We start from the raw sequence: 20,672 nt of genomic DNA on the forward strand, positions 1-20,672 counted from the left end.
TGCGTAGGGCAGTCGGAGACATCTCACTGGTTCCACTGCAGTGCCCGGAGCGTTTCCTTTTGATCAGCACAGTGACCACAAGTACCCCAGCTCCTCTCCAACCTTCGTTTTCCAGTCTGGCTTCTGTGTACTGAAAACAAAGTAAATATTGAGTCTACTGCCATAAGATTTGGTCTATAGCTGTGCCCCCTGCAGCAGCAGAGGTCCCCGTGAAGGCAGAGCAGCTCTGGTGCCTGGCCAGCCACGGGTCCGGGAGCTCCAGCACGCTGTGGGCAGCCACAGAGTCCCGGGGTGTGCCGAGGGCTCAGCACCCGGCTGGCATGCTCAGCACCAGGAGCCCGTGAGCCTGGCCAGGCGCTGCAGCACCTGGTGTCCCACCTGAAAGCTGCTCCCTGGGGATAAGGAGGTGCGGAACAGGAAGAGGCCGACTGCCACTACGGTCTGGGAGCTCTCCACTGCATCCCCAGAGCACAGGGAAGGGCGCCGGCTGTCGGGAAACACTGCAAGGAGAGAGCTGAGGAGGAACACCCCGATAACAGCTCCTGGGAGAGCAGCCCACCGCTGTCTGGCGGCCTCGTGCTGTGCTCCTCGGGACTCCTCCAACAGCAGAGAGCGCTTCTGAAAGGTGCGTTCCTGGGGGAGCACTCGCCTGGTCTGCCTGCACCCAGCACGGGGAGCGCGCTTCTGGCCCCTGCCCCTGCTCACCTGGGGCAGGGCGCTGCCCAGGCCCGTTTGCAGGCATCGCAAGGGATCCTTCTCTTACCAGGGCTGTGGCAAGGTTTGTTCTTCCCATCCATTATCTCAGCAGTCCCTGCTGGGTGAGGATACGTACCCTTACTCTCCAGCCACTTGACGCGAGCTCACCGCGTTCATGGCAAACACCGTGTTGAAGAAAAAGCGACACCCAGATGCGACCAATCCTCTTGCTCAGGACACACACATCCTGGTTAAGGCACGACGCAGCCTGCCTCACCATGGCATCAACACAAGCGAGGCACCCATCTCTCCTTTCCACCCCCAATCCCACTCCGCAGAGCAGCCGCCTGTCTCAGCACCTTCCTCCCAGCGCAGCCGCACCGCCGCCTGTCGCTACGAGGAGCTGCTGCACGAGCAAGCACGAAGCGGCGACGGCCACGCCACACAGACACAGCCCCCCTGCTCCACGGCCGGGCCTTGCCAGCACCACGCAGCAGCCTGCACCCCGTCCCACGCGGCCTCGGAGCCCAAGAGACCTGCAGGTGCTGCTTTTTCGGGAAAAAAAAAGGGCAGAAGCAAGGCTTGTCCTCCACACAACAGCGTACGAACTGCAGGGTTTTGAGTACAAATCCTAAGCACACCCACACACGCTGGACACATCCTAAATCAAACTTATAAACCAAAAACACGACAGTAACAGTAATCCCACGTGAGTTACTTCCATTCCACCCAGTAAAGGCACAAGTACAGCGGTGCTCCCTCACCTCTAGCTCGGTGCCACGATGACCCGAGGTCTCACAAGCCGAGACCAGCCAGCTCACCAGCAGCAGCTGCGGGTAAATTCACGCACCTCAGTCCTCACACCGGTTTTCCCAAGTTTTAGTTGTTGCTGAAGCACAGGAAAAACCTGCAAGGGGCCTACCGCATTTGTTTTCTGTGGAGCTGAGGTAGCAGCAGGCGGTAACCCACCCGTCAGACACCGCCGGCTCTGCCTGCCCGCAGCCCAAGCAGCGCACAGAGCCGGCAGCCCTGCGAGCTCCAGCGCTGAGGGCAACGGGAACTGCCCGAGGGCTCCACGGCCCCGCAGAGAACAAAGCGAGGCTGCTTGTCAGGGGCAGCTCAGCACAAGGAGAGGACAGCTTCGTTACTGCAGTACGCCTTTCATTATCAGGCATTTCACCCGGGAGAACAGCGCACGCAGGACAGTATCAGCTGGGCAAGTTCCCTTTGGGGATCTGCAGCTTGTCCCAGGTGCTGGCCCCCAGCCCGGTGCTCAGACTTCTCCTGGGGTGCAGGCGTCACCAGCAGTGACGTTCCACGCCTACTCAGGTCAGGCACCCGAGGTGTCAGAGCTCCCCTGTGCTCCACCCGGCAGCCACCCAGCGGAGTCCTCCCTGGCCGAGCTAGCCACCCATTACCAAAGTGGTTTTTCTTCAAAAAGGTTAGAGAAGAGCACTGCTGTCAGCAGCCTACTCGTGCACACCGACCTTTGACACGTTGCTAGCCGGTTCCCAAATGACTCAGCCACAGAGCACCAGGATGCGTTCCTCCCTGCTCCTAAGTATGAGGCTCCCACCTGGGGCTTCCCAGAAGCCCTTCTCCAACTCGAGGAGACAAACAGCACCACCAGAAGGGCGGAAGGCCAACCTACTCAACTCCTGAGTGTCTCCTGGTAAGGCCACACAACCCCTTTTCCCCGTCAGGCTCAAGCTCCCCAGCATGAGCACTGCTCTCGGCTTTTCCAGCCCAAAGCCAGCCGAGCCCGCAACCAGCCAACCTCTGCGTCGGGGCACTCAGCCCTGGCTCCACCTCACCCCAAACTGGGCTCGGAGGCTTCTACCCAGCAAGGGCAGATCAAGCACAGGCGTGCAACGAAGGCAGAGCAGTCTTTGTAACGACTGTAGAAAAAGAAGCGGGTTAGCAGATGCTGAAGTGTCAGCTTTAGGCATTCGTCCTGCATTTATTAAAACACGAGGTGTGGCTACGCAAACCAACCCCCATGGGCAAAATCATTACAGGTAAGAGTGGCGTCAACTCTTCCAACTGCAAACACCATGTATTGACACCGCATTCTGATGTTCCATTTTCCTCAGAAAAACGTCTTTCCCACACGGACACCACTTGCATTTATTGGTCAGCTCTCGCTTCCTCCCAGCACCAGCGGCATTCAATCTGTAAGATGAACTTTCATGCTCCAAGCTTGCCATCGTTAAGTTCACAAGCCAATTTGCACCGTGTGCTTCTCCCTCTCCAGCCTTTTATTTTTTTTTTTCTGCTGGCCACCCTTTTCCAAATTGCTCAGATTCTAAAAGGTTTAGTCCTCTGGATTTGGTGCGACAGCACAAGTAGCAAGCAAGAGGATAGGACGTGTTACTGAACAGCAAGCTCATGCACGGTACGTGAGCTGCTCGGAGGGAGACGTTCCCGGAGTCCCTTCCCAGCGACGGAGGTGCCCGGGCACCATCTCCAGGGGAAGACGTGGACCACCCGGGACAGGACCTGGCTGACACGCTGCTAACCTAAGCGTTTTCATCCCCGTGTGTTTTCATGACATTCTTAAAAGAGCATGAAAATAAACCTTTATTTCAGTTAACACCCACCGATATTAAAGATATGTTCACAGTTTTAGTTCTTGACAGGAATGGACTGAAAGAGGCAACTTTACATCTATCAGAAGAGCACAGACCAAGGGTAAGCTCAAGCGGTCTTGAAAGTCACCCCTGACACGCCATCGGGAAACTGCTCTCTACCCTACAGCAGGGAAAGGGAAAGCTTCTGGCCAAGTCTGGCCAGCAGGGCCCCGAGTGGCTGGGCGGCCCCGAAGCGTTTCTGCACCCCAAGGCATTGGTTTAGTTGCGTTACCTGAGGTGTCCCTAAGGCTGGAACCGCAACGCGTTCTACCAACGGAGGCAGAAGAGAAACAACTCGGTGCCAGAGAGCGCGCAGCCTGCGTAAGGTCAGCAGAAGCGAACCCAGAGAGATCACCACCCACTGGAAGCTTGCCTCCTCCTCGCAGCCTAGTACCTCGACGGAGAGGTGAGCGCACTGCGCAGTCTAACTGATGGTATTAACAGTGGTTTACAACAGACACTCTTGTAGAAAATAGTTCAGGTAAATCAAGCCAGCTACAGCCCGCCGTTACGGAGTCTGCTATTACGTATTCAAAGGTCTCCAATACTTTTGCCTGTCCTGTACAGCTTTTAAAAAAATAGGGCATTACCTTTTGTTTTCTATCTACCTAGTTAAGAAACTACAAATGTTATAAGCTGTCCAAAGTGTAAAACATTCCATAAAATGAAAATCCTTCTAGTCTCCTAACGAATGCTGCAAATAAAAACACCACGAAACCCTCGTTATCTGTCCTTCTCTCACCTCCTTTTGGGTACGGAGTGGTAACGTTCTGTTCACAGGGATTAAACTAAACCTACGAGTTTCTACAGCGGTGTGAAGAGCTTCTTACAGCCGCTCTCTGAAAAACATTCATCTGTCAGCTAGCAATCAACACTGCACAAACTCCAGAACGGAATGAAAAGGTGAAGTGTCGGGGGTTGTTTTGCCTTTTTGTATCCCGCACAGGTGGCAACAGCCCTGTTTGAAACAAGCCAGAACTCCCTCCTGCCACCAGCCACAGCCTGCGCGTTCCTCTTAACACCGCTGTGGGAGCGGTGCTGCGAGCACACCGGATGCTGCTGCGCCTGTGTCACTGCGGCTGAATCCCACGTCCCAGCCGTAGCCCAGGCTACCCGAGCGGCAGCTACCACCTTCCCCCCTCCCAGCTCCGAACGCCAGGAAAGGGCGCTCATCTGCAGGGGGTTCTCCCAAAGAAAAAGCAGAGGTAATTTAAAAACTTCTCTTTTTGCCAACAAAGCGTCTTGTTCTGTTGAAGGGACGAGGAGGGAATAAAGGTAAGAAGGGTGGGTGAGAGGTGTCATACATTAGCTTTAAAAAACTGCTTAGACCAATTCTCCACACATCGTTGCTGGATCAATACACAGGTATGCAACTACAAACCAATGTGCTTTGAGTATTTTTCAAGTATCTGGTATCAATTTTGTATAAAGATCTTGCGTAAACAAACTACTGAACAGATGACAACGACTGTCTCTCCAGGTCTGGAATTAAGCTTAGAACTGAAGCGCTCCAGGGGTTGGTATCCCGTACAGCACTAACGGCCTGCCAAATTAAAGGCTCGTCTGTTCCAAAAGACCACGGGCTGGTACAAAGCCGCTGAACAGGAACTAAGGAAACAGAAAGTGTGCAATCATTAAAAACCAGTTTGCAGGATGGGGGAAAACGTCTAAAATCCTGAATTAAAAAACACAAATGAAGTGAAAGCTTTTAACTGGTACACACTGTTCACACCTATATTTCAAGTTTGGAAACGCATATTTTCAAGCAGCAATACAAAAAAGTATCCATGAAGAATGCATAATCTCTGAAAAAATTATGAAAACATCCCTGCTACCATTACATTTCTAAATACAAAACTGACTACCATATTGTTGCTTCTGTGTAGCGAGAGAAGTTCATTTTCAAAACAGATAAAATTCAGTCTTTAGGTGTGAATGGTATGAATGACAGTCTCTTTTTTCTTTTTTTTTTTTTTTTAAATTTCTTAGTTGTTTAGGATCCTTAAGCATGCAAGCCTCGGAGAGGAAGGCCCGACGAGGGCAGGGTTGGCTTATGACATCCAGTTTAGGACAGAGCTGGGAAAGCCTCTGGGTCATCTACATCAGGAGCAGAAGCACTCGACTGAAAGAGAAACATCGGAGAGTTATTTTATTACCTCCGGCAGCACCAAGCCCCGCCGCGTCCCGAGCCCCGTGCCCATCACCGCGTGCTGCTGCCGGTGTCGCCCAGCCGCACCACGGGCACACGGCGGGGACCGGCCCACAGGCACAGTTTTCTTTTTTCCCGAGGAAAAGCTTGCTATAGACACGTTTTGTAACTGAAACTGGCTTGAGAGACACTGGAGAAAGGAAGGGGACCACACCTGCAGGTGACTATAGCGCTAGCTGACACGGTGGGGTTTTTGTTCCGTTCTGAACAAGCTCCCTGCACGAAGCAGCAGCACGGAACCATCAGCTCGCACTGACAGACACGACTGAGGTGTTACAGAAAGGCCTGCGCAGAGAGCACGGGTTGAGGCTCGCACATTTAGCTTCCCCCATTCAGAAGCTGGTTGTTAATAAACAAAATATCGATTATCAGGCATTGCCCAGCCGTCTGCTCAGTATTCACCAGCAGTTGTTAACGGCTGCTGTTGTTTTTAGAAGGCTCTGTGCCACGCCTGAAAAAACAGTGCAGAAAGGAAGCACCGGAGAATTATCTTCCCTTTCTGCATCAGAAACGTGGAAAGGAAGGGCAGGAAGAGGATAGTGGAAGTTTCTGTGAACGTCTGCGTTTCTCAGGACAGAGATTCAACCTCTCCAGTCAAACTTGTGTCAGCACCTACAGGTTAAGACCAAGCCACTGCAGAGGCGGCCAGGCCCCAGACCGGCAGTGAGGAGTAACGCAGCTGCAGGCGTACGGCCTCGCTGCCTCCCGCTGCAGAGGCGGAAGGCGGCGAGCCGAGGCAGGCTGCGGCCGCGGGAGGAGGGCGGGTCCCTGCCGCGGGACGGCCGTGCTCACGGGTAGGGGAAGCGCCAGCAGAGATCACCAACCTGGTTGGGCGTGTGGATCACGTCGAACTCCTTAACCAACTGGAAGGAAAGGAACACAGTCAGCATAACGTCAGCTGCAGGTCTCCAAGCACTGAGCTGCTTCCTGACAGCACTCTTGAGGAGGATGCCATGCTGGCGAGACAACTCAGAGCAGAGCCCACCCCAGTTTCGCATCAATTCCTTATCATTTTCCTGTCCCGTTACCAGGGGAGATTTCTCCAACTAATAAATCCAAAAACTTAAAGATGCAGCAAGAAGAGAAAGCCAGCGGCCTGCCAGAGGCAGAAATGAACCAGTCTGGTTTATGGGAAAGAAGTCGGGCCACCCAGAGTGAACTCATTGCCGAGCACGCCGCAGTTTGAATAACTACATTTATGGCAAGTAAGTGACCTGTATTAGGTCAGATCTCGACCACAGCTGTACTACACCCCTCACACGTTCTCCCCAGGCCCCCTGCAATACTTTTTCTGATCATTTCTTTAGAGCTTTAGGACTACAGCTGAACAAACTCGTGCACGTTAGGAAAAATGTAGCAAGTCCTATTTCTGCATGAATCCCCCTCATTTCCTCCAACTCAAGGCAGAGCACGGCGCCATAAAAGTAGTCGTCTTCTCCCTCAAAGGGTCACTGAGTACACGCGGCCCTGTGCGTGTCCAAAACCGCCAGCACCCTGTGGGTCTGCTCAGGCACCAAAGGACTGCCCGACGGTACTCAGACCCGTCCACAGCTGGCATTTGTCAGGTTTACATCCAGCTTTTCAAGAGGGGCCTTTTTTAACCCAAGCTGCTCCCCACCCTACCCCTTTCTGTGTGCACTGCTAAAACACTCCTCCTTTTGCCCTGACAGTAAACTAGTTTGAAGTGAACCTGCAAAAAATACGCGTTCTACTTGGTTTTAATGAGCAGCTCATTTCCTGAGCGATTCCCCCAGAAACGAAGACCCCCAGGACAGTACGAAAGAGCCCCGGTGTCAGCCGGGCTCCCCTGCAGACGAGGCTGTAGCCACTCACCTTGTCAGTCCTGCCTCCGCGGCTGGCCCTGCCACCACGCCCTCGGCCACCCCGTCCCCCTCGGCCACCGCGTCCGGGGCGGCCAAGGTCTCCAAAGTTGATCTCCAGCTGGGACGTGATGTCGTTCGCGGGCTTACGGAAGTGATGATCCATTACAGAGTCCTCAGCATGGGCCTGCAACGAGGGGTTTTCGTGAGTAAGAACGACCACCAAGGAAATGTTTTCATCTGCAGCTGCGCTCTCACCAGTGCAGGACACGTGCACGCCTCCAAACGCGCCCTAGGCACGGTAAGAGACAGAGCAGGAGTGCTGCGAGCCGAGAGGTACCACGAAGTGCACACAGGTAAACGTTCACCGCAGCGACTGAGTTTAGGCACTCCATCAAAGTCATTTCACACTTCCAAGATACTCAGGGAAAGCCTAGAGCTCCTTTGCAGGAAGGAAGCCAGGCTCACCCGAGACCAAACTGACCATCGAGCCAAGAACCCTGCTTTCCAGCTCTTCACTTCCTCTCACCTCCTCTCCCGAGGCATCTTCGGGTTCTGCCAATTCATTTGATTCTTTTTAAGTACTCCGTAATCCATCTTGATTTTGCTCACTGAGTGCTTCACACTTCATTTGTGTCAATATTTAAAGCAAGAGAGACCGTAAGGATCCCTCGGTGTTTGTGGCAGTCACAACAGGCAGCGAGAAGCACCAACACCCTCCAGACAGTGGGACTAAGGTACCCAGCACGTCTGCTACAACAGAACAGTCACACAAACCGCACCGAGGGAAGACTCCCGTGACTCGCTCCACCTCTGCCATGATGAAACCTCTCACAGCTCGCTGGTTCCCAGCGCCTGAACGGTGAGAAACCCGAGCCCAAGGTGTGCGCTGACGAGTTCCACCTAACGCCCTAACTGCAGCTCTGCAGCACAGCCCCGAGGACCTCACGTTGGTGCTGAGCACAAAACGCAGCGAGCGTGTTGAAGTCATTCCTTCCTCCTACGGTGCACAGGATGGTTTCTCTGTCTGCTAAGTCAGGTTTTGGCACTACGACGACAGACAAAACGCAGAACTGTCCCCACTGGATCAGACCACGGGTTTATCCAGCGCTCTGCCTCTTACGAAGCCCAGTCATCGTGTTTTGGAGACATCCCTTCCTTCCCTCCAACCCCCAGCTTCTGGGACAGCAGTTCTCAGTTTGCCTTCCCCCAGCCCAGGTGCCACAGGCAAGGTTAAGCGCGCTGCGATCACCGACACCTTTAATCACCGCTCATGGGTCCTGCCTAAGGCAGCCAATGGTACGGGGGGGCTGCAGCCCAAGGGCTGAAAGCCGCTCTCAGAGATGCCTCGGGTCAGTCCCAAGCACCCCCAAGTCTCTGCCCCCACGGGTTTATCAACCCCTTTCCAAGGCTGGCTGCAGAAGGTGCTGCATTTTGTTTGACAGGTCCCACTCCACGCTGCTTCGTTTCAAGCGTACCCCATCGGGGCGTGTTCCGGGTAACAGCTGGTCCCCAGCCGACTGCACCAGTCGGAATTACACTGCCGCCCCTCAGCTCTTTTCCAAGCCTCACACCTCAGCAGTTCCTGCTCAGAGGACCTGGCACGGCACCAGCAGAACTCCGATACCCCAACGGAGGTGCTGCAGCCATTCCCAGAGCTGCCACCACCAGCTTTTGGCATGGTTTCGCCTCCCTCCTTACTACCTAGCGTTGTCACCTGCTGCCCTGGTCCCTGCAGGGTACTAAGGTGGCACCTCCAGCTTCCAGCTCGTTAAGCGACTTCTTTCTGACCAGTACATCGCCTCAGTGCCTTGGTACAGCAGTCCCAGGCCTTCCCTTCCCTATGCTGTTACTGCATAAACTGACTGCGGTCTATCAAAATACCGCGTTTTTACAATTAACTTTGATTTAACCACTACAGCCAGCAAGCAGCAAACTCTACTGTAACGTTTTTACCCCAAATAAGGTAATTTAAAACACTAGAAGATGACTTGGCCCCTCTTCCTCGTTCTCCCCCCGATGCTGGGTGGTAACAGTCCCAGACACACCACGGGACCGCTTGCTGTGGATCAGCTTGGGCAGCGTTGAATTGGCACGCGCTGATCTAGGAACGGACAGCTTCCTGGAGGCATCGCGTGCTGCACGCGTGGCTCCTGGGGAAGGCTGTCCAAAATGTTAAGAGCAAGCCACGGATGGAAAGGGAGCCAAAGCAGACAGCGAGATGGAAAACAGCAGCAGCAGAACCTAAGGGAGTCGTGGTGGAAGCGTTAATGTAAGGCTTGAATTCAGCTTAGCTGGGAGCAAAGGTACTCATTGAGCCGTCCTACGTGGTGCATGGAGACAACAGGCATGGACAGAAGAGCTTCGTTTTTGCTATTTTGGGGACTTCTGTGCATCAAAGGCCTTCGTTTGAGAAGGGGCTCGGATCAGAACACATACTGCCAGTTAGATATAAAGGATCGGTACCTCAGTCGACTCCAGCAGACTCCCCTGCACTTCTGTCATCGCCTTTGTCTGATGAAAGTTGTGTGTCCACGCCAAAGTGACAAAAGAACAAGGGGAGAAAACAAAAGGAAGAAGTGAGACTCAGCTACATCCAGGAACAACAGGTAGCGAGGTCACACGAGCTGGCGGGATACGGGTGTCACTGAGCACACGAAGCAGCAGAAGGATGAGAGCAAGGTGTGCAAGCAGGCAGAAGGAGCAGGGGATGGACTTGTAGTGGGAGGCAAAGAAATCTCGGGTCAGGAATAAGAAGAAGTTTAACGCAAGCTGCTGGGAGCTCCTCGAGGCCACAGCCGGGGCTGGTCCCCGGCACCTCGCTGCACCAGGCGCACAGAACTAGATGGTGGAGGCCGGGGGCTGGCTTTGTTCACAATAATTACCGGTAACGAAACAAGGCTTCCTGCACCACCTGGACTCGAGAGCGACTCCTCGAAGTTCTGAGAGGATGACCTACTGTTTTCCAAAACGTGTCTCCCAGCCCTCCGCTGTGGTCTGCTCCCTAAGGAGACGATTAGGGCGGCAAGAAGCCCCACGTCCCAGGGAAGGGGCCCAGCGCAGCAGGTGAACTCAGAGCAGGAAGCGCTGTACCAGGAGGTGAGATGTTCCAAGGAACCCGCAGCGAACTCCGAACAAGTTTTAAGACCTCGTCACAATTTAGCTCCTTCCCATTTTTTTGTTCAGCTGCATCAGCAGAACAGAATATTCAAGACGTTAAGCCAGTGCACAGAAGGATCTCTTAGGACATCTTCCAGAAGACCGGGGTGAGTCTCATCACACAAGGGCTGCCAACACACGTGGATTTACAGTAGGCAGCAAGAATCTGAGAGGGTAGTAAGAGTTCACTCTGTGTCACTTCCTAGGAGGTGCAGGCCAAGGGGAAAGAGAGGGAAGACCCAAGACTGAGGCAGATGAGCAGCACTAGATCCCCCCGTGCTTCTTAGGGCGTTCTCCCAGATCTCAAGCTACGAGAACAAGGGGGGGGGGGTTCTTGCAAATCCCCATTTCTCAGAAAAATCTGCTGGTACACGTTGTGATTACTCACGTACAGAAGACTTGGGGCTGAAGCCCAGAATTTACCTATAAACCAAGTCACTTGCACATATCAACACCCTTCTTATCACTACCACAGAAACCTTACACCAACCTCACCTCGCGACTCAAAGGGATGTCCAAGAAGACAGGGAGAGCAAGAGCAGCAGATGATTAGGAGGCTTCGGTAGCTTCTCATCATTCCACCTTCTCAAACTGTTCACCAACGACCTGCGGTGAAAGCTTTTCTATCCCGTGTTTCAAGAACTACCCTGCTCTACCACTTGCAGAAGGGATCTCCCAAGGGATCAGCGAACAATGCGTTGCTGAAGCGGGCAGAGACGTCTGCTGGATAAAGCCTGGAAGCTTCTAGATGCGAGGGCAGTTTTGGTGGCATCTCGCTCCTGTGCTTACACAGCAAGGAACGGTTAACTTGGGCACCAGCCTGAGAAATACCCAATTCGTTCACATCGGAGTACATTAACTGAATACGCCTCAGAAGAACAACCTACTAATTACTGAAGTAATTTGATTACTTGTTCTCCTTACCTACTAACCGATCGACTTTTTGGATGGAGAGTACAGCATGGAGATTCCCAGCTCTGAACTGCTCAGGGATACGAGCACCTTACACTGCCATACAAATGTATGTTTAAAAACACACCGCGTGCCTCCACCTGAGCATCGCTTACATCTGCTCCAGAGACTGGAGCTGGGGGGAATTTCTTGACACTCGCGGGACTCCAGTTTGATACATCTTGGTAGAGCAGGTGAGTGCTTCTCTTCAGCTTTATTCTCCTAGCACGCAGCAGCATTTGGTCTAACTCCAGTCCCCCTCTCAGAGAAAGCCACATCTTATGGAAAATTCAAACCGTAAGCAGCTTCAGGGAAAGAGCAGAGCTACTGCACGCAGTAGGAGAAGAAAATGGCATGAGTTTGACAAACTCATTCCGAGTTAGATTAGATCAGAAATGGAGTTTTCATGGCAAGGTGATGATCAGCGCTTCCCCACTGTACAAGAGGCCCCAGCTTACGAGAAAAAAATGGCAAGGTGTAAACAGCAGAAATACACATCAGGAGACCAAACAGCACATTACGCAGTATTGGTTACTTCAAAGGAGTCAAAACCATCTGCTGAACAGAGCCGAAGGCCACTGATTAACAGCGGGCCATTTCAGATATTACAGAGTGTTAGAAACAACAGATTAAAAGGTCCTGACAGTTCTGGAACTGAACCCAGCTGCTGCCCCAGCCCTGCGTTAGGAAACAGCTCGCGGCACCTCCCTCCCCTCTGAAGCGGGACGTGGCTCTCTCCTGGCCACGCGCGCTGTTTGAAAAGAGAATTACACCTCGTAACGACCAAAACGAGTACGTGTGAGAAACTACAGTTTTGAACTGCTTCTAGAGCAACTACGGTGAGTTATCACTGCAGCAGACAACCATAATTCACCTGGTGGCTACAGAACTTCAGAGGCACCTGGCCACGGAACATTACAGAACCAGAAGACGCCAACTTCAGGCACACAGTTCAGGCACCGAGGTGGCTGAGGCACGACCAGCGTCTCTCCAGTCTTACACAGAGGTTAGCAAGCACAGTCAATCCGCGTGCTGAGTAAGGCTCACAGATACGATACTGTGAACCCTCTTAAAAAAAAGAGGGTAATTTTGGTGAATTAACTTCTTCAGAACTGCTCGCCAAGGGAGGGTCCTTCCAAGATGACCTGCCCCGCTGCAGCAGCACCGCAGTCTCCACTCTGAATGGTCGGGTTGTAACACGGTGCTTACACATCAGGCCACACACCCAACGCTAGAACTAACCATCGTAGGAGCAGCTACTAACGATCCTGCACCACCTCAGCTTTATGACGAGAAACGTTATTCTCACTTTATAAGCTTTTAGCACCAGGTCAGCCTGTTGGAGCAGAGCTTCCCCTGCAGAAATACGCATCAATAGACAAGCCTGAACAATCTGGACACTAACAAATATGGAAAATCACTTTACCTCCTCGCTCTTTGACTTGTGAAGAACAAATCCTTTTTTCCATTGCCCATCAGCACCCTCATTTGGTTTACGGATGTTGAACTCAACTTTTGCACGATCCTTACTTTGAATAGCTTTCCATTCGTCCAGGGTCATTTCCTTAGGACCTTCCTCCTTAACTTCTTCAACCTCATTCTCCCTGTAGTAAATTCACGGATACCATGATCATGACTTAGAATTCGTACTCTATACACAGAGAATTCAAAAGCAGTTCCTTATCAGCACCAGACAATAAACATTTCTGTTATAAAAAAAGCATTGAGATGTGTGTGTGTTTCTCTAAAGCCCAATTCCCCCACTCTCACTGATGCTGTCTGCTCTCCGTATTAATTGCAATTCTCTTTGTAGGTGAGAGCCCACCTTTTCCCATAGGCTGTAACGAGTTTCGCAACCTTTTCCAAGACCTTCCTCACAACATTTCAGGTTGGACAGGGAGATGGAGCTTGTTCTTATCACAGTTCTCAGAATTTTTAATCATCAGCTTTGAATAATCTGCTTCCTTGATTCAATTATTAAGATCCCAGGTAACCAATTTTTACTTTCAGCTAACTTGACAAAACAAGCGCACACAACTCGGTGACTCGAGATGGATCACCTCATTGTAAACCCTCTCCAGCTTCTGCCAAGGAGCTATTTTTAAGTAAAACACAGGCACCGTGTTCAGTAACAGATCATGTTCCAGCCATACAGGCAGTCAATCCTCTAGTCATTCTTTGTGCTTATGCAGCTCCATTTGATTTAGGAGGTATTTTGACATTAAAGAAGAGCAGTGTCACATGTGCAGCAGCAACAGCACAAATGCATCAGCTTAGAAGAAAAGGTTTTTCTGCAGCCATTAATTTTCATGTAATAACGAAGAGGTTTTACATCAAAATTACTCTATTTTGTATTTTTCTCACCCCACAGAACAGAATGATTTTGTACATGTTATATATTGAACAGCATGCTTACTGCTCAGTGCAGAGACGTTACTCCTTGGTATTCCCCTTATTATCCAGTAAAAATCCCACAGTTCTACTGAAATATTTAAGTTAGAAAATCAGAAGAGACAAACTGGAAATTAACCCATGTGAAGCTGCTGGTAAATGCCAACTGATGGATTGCAGAAGTGGTATACTTGAAACCACAAAGAACACATTTTCTGCAGATCTGCGGAAGAAAAACCCCACCAGAACTTTGCAGACAACTGATCTGCACAAGTACAGGTTGGTACCTGCTGAAGCACCAGGACGCTACTACTAGAGACGCAGAAAATACTGCCTACACAGCTAATTTCATATATCCAGATTTGTAACACTTTTTTTCCAGGACTGGCTAGTTTGTATTTTCTGACCCATGCTGAAGCTGTAATTCCTTAAAATTTCTCGGGCTCCTCCTATTTACAAGACTTTACCCTTGGACACCCAGAATCTCAGAGAAATGACAGCATTTTGTGATGTAATTAAAAGAAATCATTTTAGTCTCTACTGAGCAGTTGTCTCCTCTTACCAAAACCTGAGGGAATCGAGCTACAGCTGCCTGCACATTAAAAGTCGTGGCCAAGCAAGTATTTCAAAATACCCGTTTGCCGTTTTCTTTTGAAGCCACGGTAGAACACCCATTCAAATACTGCACTTCCCTAAAAAGCTGTATTCCTCCAAATGAACCTTAAGACCCACAGCTGACCACTCTGCTTCTCTGAAGTTACTTATTTGATTCACCCAGTGGCTGGCTTCTTCTTTATCAGTGTCCAAGTGGAATGAGAATCAAGCAACTTAACTTCTCAGAAAGCTGCCCAGAAGCCAGAGAATGGACGAGTGAGATACAACCTTGCTTCCACAACACTAGCCACGCTGTCTCAACAGCTGTTTTGAAAAGCTAAGTTTAAAGAGCTGCCTCCCACTGCCAGGAGAACATCCTATCCCCTCTGCTCGGTTCTTCTAAGTAGTTACGAGCATGGTTGCTTTTGGATTTGGTACTTGCTACCTGCAATCCTGAGATCCTAAGCACATTACAACCGATTATTAATAACCAGATCTGAAAGTGACCTAAGAGCTTGCATGACGTTAACTAAAAGTTCAAGAGAACTTCTACAGATGCTGCTGTTTTGTGTTTTTGTTGTTTGTTTCTTTAAAAGACAGCTTTTCAGCAATATCGTGAGTAATTCTCTATCCACTGAAGGACACAATGTGGATGTTGTAAAAACAGAAGTAGGAAAATTATCAGAAGTTAGAGGCAAAGTCTCAGTATCTTTGAAGCAATCAAAGAACGTGCGAAAAGAGGGGGCTACTCACTTATTTTCAGAGTCAGCAGGCGGATGTTCCTCTCCCTCTGGCGTTTCCTCAGTTACAGCCGACTGATCCAACTCGCTGGAATTACATTTTTTAAATTTAAAGTTCATCCCTACTTAAAACTACGCAGGATGAATGACTAAGTTCTATTGTACATCTGCACAGCCTACTCTTCTTTAACAACTATTTCATTAAGAACTGCTGCCCTCCCCTCCATTACAATTCTATGTTTTCCATCTTCCCTCGTTTTTCCCCACCGAGAAGCTCCCATTCTGAACGCCTCCCAGCGTATCTCGAGACACTAAACACAACTAGACATTGAAAACATTGTTTTCACTGGAATACTTGCAGAAAAGTACGCTTAATGCGATAAAAAAGCTGCAAAAACTGGACTGCTCTTAGGAAAAGAACTGTTCAAATGCCAGTACAAGACAGCCCCCTACTCCAAACATCAGAATAACCCCCCCGTTTCAGAAGCTGAAGCCATCTCACCCAGCACTAAGTTTGCCATTTTCTGAATTCTGCAGAGGCTTCGTTGCTAGTTTATCAACAATTAGCAAAACCAAAAGCAAAAAAGCAGCCTGGTTTTACGTTTTGCAAGGTGCAGGAATTCGGATTTATTAACCCAGCGCTAACAGGTTTCGGAGGAATTAGTGATTACTAACGTTAGCTCATCTTTGACGGTTCCCCAGTTGTGTGATCCGCTGCCACCACGCTTGTCCTCATGCTTCAGGCCGCTGAAATGTGAATGTGAAACAGAACTAACAAAACTGAGTTAACATTATAGTGGCCAGATACAGGAATTCAAAGGCAAACTTAAAACGTAATTATTGTAAACAATAGCCAAGAAGGCAATAGAAGAAGACTTACGATCTATCGCTGCCACTATGTCTGTCAAATTCACGTTTGCCACGAGAGTCAAACCCATCTCCTCTGCCCATGCCACGGCCACGGCCACGTCCTCGTCCAAGTCCACCACGTCCACGCATAGGTCGGTCAAGAATGGGTCTAGACGGAACAGACACACGGCAGTCCTTCACCACCAGCAGTTCACGACACGGCTTTTAAGGTTTGCTTTTTCCTCTCGTGAGGATTCTATTTACTTTGCCTTTGCTAAGCCCTGTTTGTGCTTAAGCCAGGACTCTAAGCTTTTAGGACAAACTGCCTCCCGTGTGGGCGGGCACACGGTGGCAAAGCTCCCTGGGGGCGGTGGCGCCCCACGCCTGGCGGTGTGCAGGAGGCGTTTGGGCAATGCCCTCGGGAACGGGCCTGGGGGAGGCCAGGCAGCTGGGCTCCATGGTCTCCGGGGGTCCCTTCCAAAGGAACTCGTTCTATGTACAGTCTACTTTCAACACCAAACCACTGCCCTGAACAAACCCACATGCAGCGCACGTTTTCCATCAGGATCGCTCAGAAGAGTTACTATTTATTCGCGTCTTCTGTCCACTATCCCAAACAGTGTCTGTATTGTGTCCGTCACTGGCTGGCGCTACGATTTCTACTTATCTCACCTTCACCCAAATTTTAGAAGCATTTTAACAGTGACTAGTATGTGATACTTGGAAACACCTGAGGCATAAGACGGCTTCATCCCTTCCAGATCTGGAGCCACTGCAGCCGAGGTGTGAACACCTACACAGACCGACGTGCACTGGCCCGAAGTCAGCTGTATGGATTTAAGAACAGCTGTACGAGCAAACGTCTCAGCCTGCAGGCAAGAGCTACGCTGGAGTTCCTCTTCTCACCTCTCTGGAATGGATTTGAAATGGAGAAATGTGGTGGGTATCTTACTGATGTAAGCCATGCCTTCTGTTAAACCAACAGAACCGTGCACGTTACAGGATTCCTGGCCTAGAACTTGAGCCAAGCTTGCAAATAAGACCAGGCAAAAGGAAAGAGAAGTATTTTGACCCAGGCTCCTCTTGTGACTGACAAATACAATTCAATCTATTCAACTCGGAGTGAAATGGCATTTTTTTTAAGCTCAGTAGCAGAAGACAGGACAGCCCCACTCCGGAATATCACAAAGTTCCTCATCACGCAAGACAAGTTCTTACTTATCAACGGAAAATTCTCCTCCTTCGCCTTTCTCATCAGCAGGTTTATCAAATCGGCGCTCGCGAGGAGGTCGCCGCTCCGGTCTCCTTTCGATGGGCTTGCCTTCACCTTGCTGCTGCTGCTGCTGTTGCTGCTGCTGATCAGGCCTCCTGCCAATGCGCCTTATCCCTGAAACATTAGGCACAACACATCAACAGAACGCGGGGCTGCTCCGGGAGAGATACTGGCTCTAACACCCTGAGCGTAAGCTGAAGTGCGGTTTTTCTCCCAGCCCTGTGACCACATAACCATGGGAACGATACCTGCATAAAAAGTCACCGCAGCTTGTTCGGCTCCTCTACCTCCCGTTTTTAGGCAGCATTTCCATCGAGCTGCGTTTTGTACAAGCGTGCTCTTACAATACCGCAGGAACCAAGACCTGCCAGAGCACTCAGCGTTAGTGAGCGGCGTTAAGCGACCAGCTCGCAGAGGAGGACCAAGCCAAGCTGTGCTTCTCCCTGAAGGGTACTTCTCAGGCTTCTCCTCAGCAACTTCTGTGCAACTCCGTCCCTGTGACCGCCACCTTGCTTCATCCTAACGCTGCCTGGAAGCATTTGTGGACAGCAGGAGTGCCGGGCAGGGTGTGCGCTCCCAAGGGGCCAGCCGGACCCCCTGAGGGGCAGCGAGCCCCCTCCAGAAGGGGCTGGTCGCTAAGGGGAGCGCTGCCCCACACCGCCACGCGCTCCGACACGCTCCCTGACCAAGGCTCACCTAGCTGCGCGCTCACTTTGGGGTGTAAGAAGGCTCCTAGGCAGCTTTCGTTTCCGCTCACCTCCCGAAGGGCCTGTCACCCAGCTCTTTCTGAAGAGCACTACCACTCATCCCTTTTCTGTTATGCTGCCGTATCTCCAAAATGCTTAGGGAAGAAAAACCTCACGGAGCCGCCACCCGCCGCGGCTGCCTCGAGAAGTTGGAGCTATCTTTTAAATTTTAAAAAAGCCAGTTTTTAATATTCTCAAAGAAAGAAGTTCCTGCCTAACAAGCAATGCCGTGCTTGGGTGGGGCCACAGAAGTTACAGTTGTAATGATATCCAAGCCAACACACCCAAGTGAACAATGTCTTCCTCACCTTACAAGCTGTACTTAACATGAAGTTTGCATGACATGCACTGCTCGCTAGGTAATCCTCGCTCCCCGGAGAAACCCGGGAGTTAGACTCCCATTGACTCTGAAGAGAGCTCTCCAAGCGAGAGGGACCATTTTATTCTGAGGTACAGCCCCGCAAGCAGAGCGAGCAGGCCCGTGTCACACGGGAGGCACGCTGCAGAACTGGAATGAGCAATCCACAGCTTTTGAATTTCAAGCTCGACACCCTGTGCTGAGAAAAACCTGGTTCCAGGGGAGCCTCACCGAAGGGAGGGAGCGTTTCTGCTGCTGAGTAGCACACAGCTTTGAACTGGGAACTCACTAGCAGACTGATCTGCACCTCTCCAGAGCAGGGCAGCAGTGGGAGCAGTAATGTATTCCCTCGGAACACAAACCCCATCCAACACCTTCACAAACATAACTGCTGGCCCCTAAAAAAAGCAGAAATTTTCAGTCCGGAAGGAGAGTCTTCACTCCGTACACACTGCTGCAAAAGCAGGTCTGATTTTCTCTGTTTCATTGCTATAACGAGCCACAAAATGCTATTTTCTCCACAGAAACGTAGTGCTGCTTCTGGAAAGTAAACACGAGAGCTGGGAGGTAAATACGAACAACTCGTCCGACCCAAACACCAAGCCCTCCGCCTTCCGTTGCGCTGGCCAAGCGCGCTGCCCGCGTTTCAGGCTCGCCTCACGAGGGCTAACGCCATTAAGCTGCATCTGACTAACATTTGCAGAGGACGCGGGCTGAGTAAATTGCCGCTTGGGACAAATTACTGCATTCCTCTCGGGGGAAAAACTCTTGAGTGTCACGCTCTAAAGTACAAAACATCCAGCGGCAAAGAGCGCTGCAACGCAGCTCCCGACTTGTTGCGGAGGGGATTTAGGCTTTCTGCAGGCACTGCGATACGTTTTTACAGAAGATGAAAAGTTGAGGCGTGGTGGGAGCCGTCTGGCACTGGGGGAAGTGCAAAAGCAGCACCGCGCTCCCATGCAGCGCCTCGTTCTTCGGAGCTGGGGGCATTTCTGCAAAGATCGGGGAACTGAACTGCAGTTGGCAAGTCAGCTCCTCGCCCGCACGCCTGAGCTTTCCCCGCGCTCTGACACATCCCAGGGACTCCAGCAGCGCCCCGAGCAGCCCGCCGGGCACCCAGGCCGCGATGCCCGCCACGGGAGCACGTGGACGGCCGACACCTACCGCTTGTCACGCAGCGCCCTGTCACAGCCATCGCTTCGCCCAGAGCACGTTTCTTTACTCTAGAACCTATTTATTTACTCGATCTGCACTTCGATTGCTTTTTTAAGCAGAAAATGGGCAGAACTCCCCGGGTCACCTGTCCAGACGCCTGCTGGCTTTGCAGAGCCGTGCGGGCGCGCACAGCCCGTGCCTGTCCCCACGGCTGCAAAGCAACTGCATGAAACCTTCTGAAGAGCTCCCTGTGCCCCGTCCCGGGCCGTGCCCCCCCCCCGGTACCGACCCGTACCCCTCGTCCTGAGCCGTCCCGGGCCGAGCTTCACGGCCGGCTCCATTTTGGGCGCCTCGCGGGCGGCCACGTGCGGCGGCCCCGCGGGGCTCCCCGGGCCCGGCCCGGCCCCAGCAGGTGCCGAGGGCCCGGTTCCCGTCCCCGTTCCCCCTCGTAGCCGCCGAACCCCGAACCCCAAACCCCAACCCCGCTCCGCCGCCTTTGTGCGGGGCCTGCCCGTGCTACCCCCCCCCACCCCCCGGCCCCGCTCCCCCCGGCTCCCCCCGGGCCCGGCGCGGCCCCGCTCACCCTCCTTGCGCAGCGGCGCTCCGGGCTGCCCGGTGCCCTCCTCACGGCGGTCGGCGGCGCCCCCGGCGGAGGCGGCGAAGGGGGGCAGCGGGTTCTTGCGCTCCTTCTGCGACTCCCGCCGCAGCTGCTTGGCCGCGCTGCCGGCACCTCCGCCGGCACCCGCCTGGCCCGGGCCTCCTCCGCCGGCACCGCCGCCCGAGGAGCTGTTCTGGGCTCCCGCCGGGCCTCCGCGGGCCCCGCCACCCCCTTGGCCCCCGCCGCCGCCGCCGCTCTCTTTCCGCCGCGTCTCGGCCGCCCGCAGCACCTCGAAGGGGTCGGACTCGTCATCGAAGAGCTGGTCGAAGCGGTTGGTGACGACGCAGCCGAAGCCCTCCTGCAGGTGTCCGGGCATGATGGGCCCCCGTCGGCGGGATCCTGCTGCGATGCTGCCGGGCCCCGCGCCCTGCTCGCTGCCGCACAAGATGGCCGGCCCCGACGAGACGCGCTTCTCTTCCGGCGCCCGGCCGCATCCGGGCACC

General features: G+C 52.4%; 1 protein-coding gene across 7 annotated transcripts; it reads right to left on the reverse strand.

Annotated features, from left to right (window-relative positions):
• Window positions 1-5,032: 5,032 nt before the first annotated feature.
• SERBP1 (SERPINE1 mRNA binding protein 1) lies at window positions 5,033-20,672 on the reverse strand. 7 transcript variants are annotated; one of them, XM_035333053.1, is made up of 10 exons: window positions 20,155-20,672; window positions 17,258-17,426; window positions 16,071-16,226; window positions 15,866-15,961; window positions 15,204-15,278; window positions 12,892-13,069; window positions 9,822-9,869; window positions 7,369-7,542; window positions 6,360-6,398; window positions 5,033-5,448 (listed from the first exon to the last, which is right to left on the reverse strand). In XM_035333053.1, the coding sequence occupies exons 1-10, from the start codon at window positions 20,543-20,545 to the stop codon at window positions 5,392-5,394; spliced, it is 1,383 nt and encodes a 460-aa protein (XP_035188944.1). In that variant the 5' UTR covers window positions 20,546-20,672; the 3' UTR covers window positions 5,033-5,391. The 7 variants fall into 7 exon arrangements, with proteins under 7 accessions (XP_035188944.1, XP_035188946.1, XP_035188945.1 ...); XM_035333055.1 differs by having other exon boundaries at window positions 15,866-15,937; window positions 20,155-20,671; XM_035333054.1 differs by having other exon boundaries at window positions 16,071-16,208; window positions 20,155-20,669.

Source organism: Oxyura jamaicensis, chromosome 8 (genome assembly GCF_011077185.1).
Source record: "Oxyura jamaicensis isolate SHBP4307 breed ruddy duck chromosome 8, BPBGC_Ojam_1.0, whole genome shotgun sequence".
Classification (NCBI taxonomy): domain Eukaryota; kingdom Metazoa; phylum Chordata; class Aves; order Anseriformes; family Anatidae; genus Oxyura; species Oxyura jamaicensis.

Bases quoted from the DNA above. Each gene is read 5' to 3' on its own strand.
- SERBP1 (XM_035333053.1), bottom strand. From the start codon at position 20,545: ATGCCCGGACACCTGCAGGAGGGCTTCGGCTGCGTCGTCACCAACCGC. The intron at 6,399-7,368 runs GTGAGTGGCTAC...CTTTCCTTCCAG, and splicing joins GCGGAGGCAGGACTGACAAG to TTGGTTAAGGAGTTCGACGT. The intron at 5,449-6,359 runs GTTGGTGATCTC...TTTCTCTTTCAG, and splicing joins TGATCCACACGCCCAACCAG to TCGAGTGCTTCTGCTCCTGA.